The sequence below is a fragment of the Aulonocara sp. 'chitande type north' Nkhata Bay genome, linkage group LG16 (assembly GCF_057382095.1).
Source record: "Aulonocara sp. 'chitande type north' Nkhata Bay isolate Kocher_YH1m ecotype deep benthic linkage group LG16, A_spYH_male_GT1.1, whole genome shotgun sequence".
In the NCBI taxonomy this organism is placed as follows: Eukaryota; Metazoa; Chordata; class Actinopteri; order Cichliformes; family Cichlidae; genus Aulonocara; species Aulonocara sp. 'chitande type north' Nkhata Bay.
In genome coordinates this window covers 10709131-10714786 of record NC_141359.1, presented here as the reverse complement: position 1 = coordinate 10714786, position 5656 = coordinate 10709131, and the positions used below count along the sequence as shown (strand labels likewise).

Genomic DNA, 5656 nt, shown 5'->3' with positions numbered 1-5656 from the left:
ATAAATCATGCCCAATTTGAATAATAATTAAATTATAAATAAATTAGGACAGTCTTACCTCCTCAGAGTAAAACAGCGCAGGTCATCTCTCCTGGACACACACACTGGACACCACAGGCTGACACTCCACGACCTCTCTCCGCCTGAGAAAAAATGTTTGCAATAATGAAACATTTCAATATAACGTAGAAAAAAAAACAGGAAAAAAAAACGAGTTACAGATCGGACTTCCTGATCCTTACTGCGCATGTGCAAAGTCGGACAGTACAGATCGCGTCTACCTGTGGAATTGTACATAAAATCAATACTCCACCAACAAAAAGGCTCTCAAAACAATACAATACTTTCCACAGCTTTGAAGGATGGTCAGGTGTATCCTTCGTGGCCCACCCCATGCCAGAATTCATAGCGCGGCCCAGCCGATTCTAGTTTCCAACAATGGCGGCAGCCACTTAGTTTTAATATTACTCTTATTACCCTTTCTGGGTCACAAAGTAAACTTTTAAGATATTTTCAGGTGAGAATGTAGCTGTGTAAATTTCAAATATCTGCTCAGTTTATTAAGACAACACATATTTGCAAAAATGCTTCTACGTTTTCGGAGACGTCTGTTACCACCGGCTTCGATAGCTAGCTGGCATATCATTTTCACCCCCCCCCTCCCGCGCGGTCCTTCGCTAGCTTAAACATGATATATAAGTCACTTAGATAACTTAAATATGTTATTGTTTGCCTTTTTTCCAGTGTTTGACTCAATCCACCCTCCTGGGTCCTGAGGAGGATGCAAACTAGGCGCTTGTAGAAAATCCTAATAATAGATCTCGTTAGCTTACCTGCTAGGGCAAATAGTCAGCTTGTCCTGTCCAAAAAATGGTCAAAAAATACACTCCAACTTCAGACCAGGTAAAATCCGTAATGGTCGAAAAATTGTAATTTCCATCCAACTTTGGCCACGTTTCTTCAAATTTTCTTAGCAGGTTTTCAGTCCAGAACACATTGACAAACCACTATCTATCACACAGCTCAGGTCTGCTCAGGCTCGTGTGGTCTAGTTCAAACTTGTTCACCACGTGTGCAAGTCATCTACGGGGTTTCCCACTGGTTCCCAACTTGACTCAAAAAATCTACTCAAAAGTTGATAATCTTTGTTATGCTCTCTAGAAAATCTTAGTTAGGACAACAATGGAAGAAATTTGTTGGGCAGACAAGCTTTTTTAGGTTGTAAATGGAAAGTTTTATTTCTAAGTCAGTTTAATTTGAAAACTTTAATCAAATCAACAATTACTAGTTATCGTTTTTACAGTGTGGACTCTGTCACAGGCTGCAGTTGCCATGGGTGAGAGGCGGCAGGCTGGGGTCGGTATCCTTGTTTCCCTTTGGCTTGCTGCCTCAAAGTTGGGGTTTCATTCTGTCTTCTCGCTTCCTGATTTTTCTGTTTTACGTCACAATTAAACCTGGGTTTTCGGTTGCGGAACATATGCACTGTCCTGGGAGGGGCATCTATGGACATGCACCAGCTAATGTAGTCACTCACAGTCTCTGTGTATTCATAGTTTTTGCCCGTGGGGCCTCTTTGAAAGTGCTCCAGTCTGTGGCCTCTAAGCGTCCCTGCAGGCTAGCTTTCACACTTTCAGTTCAGGTAGGACTTTGTCTTTAGCCTTTTGTTGTAAACTGGTTTGACCCGGATTACTGTGATCAGACTTTCCAAAGTGGGATTTTGGTTCAGCTGAAAAGCGATTTCTGATGTTGCTGTAGCAGTCATCCAATGTTTTATTTCCCCTGATGGGGAAAGTCATAAACTGATGGAATTTAGGCCTATTTTTCCAGAGATTGTAATGGTTGCGTAACAGACGCAAATGGTGCAAAAAAAGGTGCTCTTTACTCTACAGCTGTTTACCCTAAATATCTCAATGACTTTTTATCTGAAAAACAGGTCATATCCTATTCGGCATGTCTTTTTCAGTATTTTCTGTTTTACAGTCTAGCTTGCTCAGAGTTTTTTCTCTTGGCAGCCATGGCCTATGACAGATATGTGGCTATATGCAAATCTCTTCAATATCCAACCATCATGAGAAAAAAAGACTGTGAGTATTTTCCTGTTCATAGCTTTGCTTGTGCCTGCTTTTATATGACAATCCAAGCAATAGGGAGTGCTAAAGCTAAATTGTGTTCCTTTTATTTAAATGAAACATTTTGTAACAACAGAATTTATACTTTTCAGTGTGTAAGATCAGAATTATTTGCTGCCTTTGCTTTGGTTTGTTTGCTAGATCTTGGAATACTCCCTCTGTTATTCATACTTTACACATACACAAAAATATTCTTAATGTCTTATCGAAGTTGTAAAGAAATTAGGAAGAAAGCTGCAGAGACCTGTTTACCCCACCTTACAGTTTTAATTACCTTTTCCTGTTTAGGTTGCTATGATGTCGTTATAGCCCGAGTGGAATCAGATTTTCCAAAAACTGTACGCTTAATAATGACATTACAACTAGCTTTGTATCATCCTTTGTTCAATCCATTTGTATATGGGCTTAAAATGAAGGAAATTTTTAAACACCTGAAAAGCTTGCTTTCTCCACCCCCTGCCAAAAAAAAGAAAAAATTTGATGCATTAATTCTGAATTGTTAAGATTCTTAAGCTATTTTAAAAATAGTTTTGTTAAATATTAAAGTCTTGAAATTGATTTATTCTGCGTTTTTTGCATCATTGTTATAAATTTAATCTGCAGAATTTAAACCTGTTTTTCCCTGTTTTTTGATCACGATTTCTCTGGTACATGTTTATTGTAACATAAATATGTTATGCTTTATATTTTGAATTACAAGAACTCAAGAGTAAAAAATCTACTAACTCCAGTAGTATAAATTAAAGTGACAGGTATTATGTTAAACCTCCAAGAGAATTTTCTTTATCAGTTAACTGTATACAGCAATATTCTTACTGTAACTCAAACTAAATAAGCATTGTGTGGAGTTTCAAGATGTTTTTGTGGAGGAAATATACTACCACTAAATAAGAACTGTTTTATGTTTATTTATGTTTTATTTACAAATAACAAAAGTTATTTCTTCATGATACTTTCAGTGTTTTTACCTGCTATTTAGTAATCAATAGTTTCAGCATCCGTAGAGCACAAACATTTTGTTGCAGGTTAATTTTGATTTAAGATTCCTTAAGAGTAAAGAGCATTAGCCATAGAGGCCCATGTGAATAAGCCAAACTAAGTTTGGCATTTCACTCCCACCTCTTCATCTTCAGCCAATTAAGAATTAACCTTTAACTTAGCCTAACTTGTACTGTATTTTGGACTTACAGGCCACACAGGCCTCATGTAGGTTTGAAACCAAAATCTTGATGCTTTGACAGTGTTAACAATGCACTAGAAGTACACTAGTAGAATAAGGGGAATGCAGAAATTAAAGAGTAATCTCCCTTAGTAAGGCCAAGGCCTCCAGTAGTAAGGCCAAAATGATTTCATGACCTAATACTGAATACTAAGGTGCACTGATTTGATTGAATACACTAAAAAGACATGATATCTAATGTTAAAACTGATAAACTTCATTGTAGTTTTGCAAATCTTCTTTCACAGTTAGTGGAGAAGATGACTGTGTAGAAGTGAGAAGGAGGACCCAAGTGCTGACACAGAAAGAGTAAACATTATTCTAGGGTGATAAAACAGTTTTAAAAAGGCAAATGCCAAACTAAACCATAACCTAAACTAGGAGAGCTAAGTCTAAACATAAAAAACCCCTGCAATGTGAACGTGAACATAGAAACCTGACATGAGAAACTTGAAACACGAAAACCTGCCATGAATTTATAAACCTGGAAATATGGCAAGACATGGATACAAACCAGAAAAACAGATAAGGAATGAATGAAAACGCACAGACAAAATACACATAGGAGGAGATGAGGGGAAGTGGAAACACGTGGAAAACAGCTGATACAAATGAACATAATAACACCACAGGGGACGTGAAACTAAACACAATGCACATGGAAACACCAGAGTCTTTATAATATAGCCGGCACAACCCTGCTCATGGCCGGCTGGGGCCGTCATCCGTCGCTCTGGAGCAGCTCGCGCCTTGACCTTGGACCCAGGTCGAGCAGGCTCCCCTGGCACAGGGACCTCTGTCTCCCCACACGGTTCCTCCACTGCTCCCGGCTGGAGCAGCCTTTCATACGGCGGCTCATCCCCCTCCAACAGGCACGGGCCCTCTTGCCCCTCGTTCACTTCTGGTTGGAGCTTCTCCTCCACCACTCCACTGCTCCCGACAGAAGTAGCCCTTCAGCCGGCTGTTCCCCCTCCTCTGGCTAGCGTGCACCCCCATGCGCCTCATCCACCACCTCTGGCTGCCGAAGTGCCCCACACGGCTCCTCCACCGCTTCCCCACCACCAGGTTCCACCTGTGGGGTTAGCGGCAGCAGTGTGGACCACGCCTGGAGCATCATTGCAGCTCTGCGATTTGCCCCAGATGGCGGTCAGCCTGGTCCCGCAACTATTCCTGCTGGCGCCGTGCCTCCGTCACCTGCTCCAGCTGGGTGGCTGCCATTTCGGCCACCATTTGGGCCAGCTCCCCCCTTTCCTGGCTCTGGTTTGTTCCCCATCGTACCGCGTCCCGGGATTTTGGCACCACTGTGGTGTGGTTGAGACACGACAGGTCCACAGGTTGTTATTCAGAGCCATCCTTATTCATTCCGCGGCTGCAGCTCTCGGCTGGCATTTGCATATACATCACACCACAATACACAATCAATCAATCAATCAATCTTTATTTATAAAGCACTTTTCATACAGAAAAAATGTAGCACAAAGTGCTTTACATAGTTAAAAGCAGCCCACCCCACCCTCCAACTCACTCCCCACACTCTCAATACACATATATCCCCCCACCCCCACCCACACACACATACACACACGCGCACACTTAAAGAGTAAAAATTGGGCTGGGCTCGCATGAGCCAAGTGAGGAAACATTATAACAGAGAGCCGTCTGCACCGGGAGCCGGTCACAGACCGCAGCCTCCGGGCTGGGCACACAGCCGGAGGGAGGCAAAGGAGCCCCCCAACCAGGCTGAGAGGACCCCCAGAAACCCAGCAGCCACAGTCAATAACAGCCCCGGTGCAGAGAGCGCCCTCCGAGGAAACACTGGAGATATGACGCAATACGATGTATACAGGGTAAAATGATAAAATAAATAAGAACAGGATACAATATAAATATAAATATAAATAGAGTAAGAAGATTAAAAAATGAATAAGAATAAAATCAAGAAATATTAGGTAAATCCTAAATTAATAATAGAATAACAGGATAGAATAAATAAGCATAAAAAATAAATAAACGCTAAGTAAAAGCTAAATTAAAAAGGTGGGTCTTGAGCCTGTTCTTAAAAACATGTACGTTCTCTGCGGCCCTGAGCTCCTCCGGCAGGCTGTTCCACAGACAAGGACCATACCACTGAAAAGCTGCCTCTCCGTGAGTATGTGTCCTAACTTTAGGGACAATCAAAAGGCCAGTACCAGAGGACCTCAGGGTCCGCGAGGGTTCGTATGGTAAAAGCAGATCTGAGAGATAAGAAGGCCCAAGACCATTAAGACATTTAAAAACCAAAAAAAGAACTTTAAAATCGATCCTGAAA

General features: G+C 41.5%; 1 protein-coding gene across 1 annotated transcript; it reads left to right on the top strand.

The window, feature by feature from the left end:
* The first annotated feature begins 1332 nt into the window (after positions 1 to 1332).
* LOC147311028 (olfactory receptor 6N2-like) lies at positions 1333 to 2632 on the top strand. Its single transcript, XM_086265615.1, has 2 exons — positions 1333 to 1336; positions 1851 to 2632. The coding sequence occupies exons 1-2, from the start codon at positions 1333 to 1335 to the stop codon at positions 2630 to 2632; spliced, it is 786 nt and encodes a 261-aa protein (XP_086121741.1).
* The last annotated feature ends 3024 nt before the right edge of the window (positions 2633 to 5656 follow it).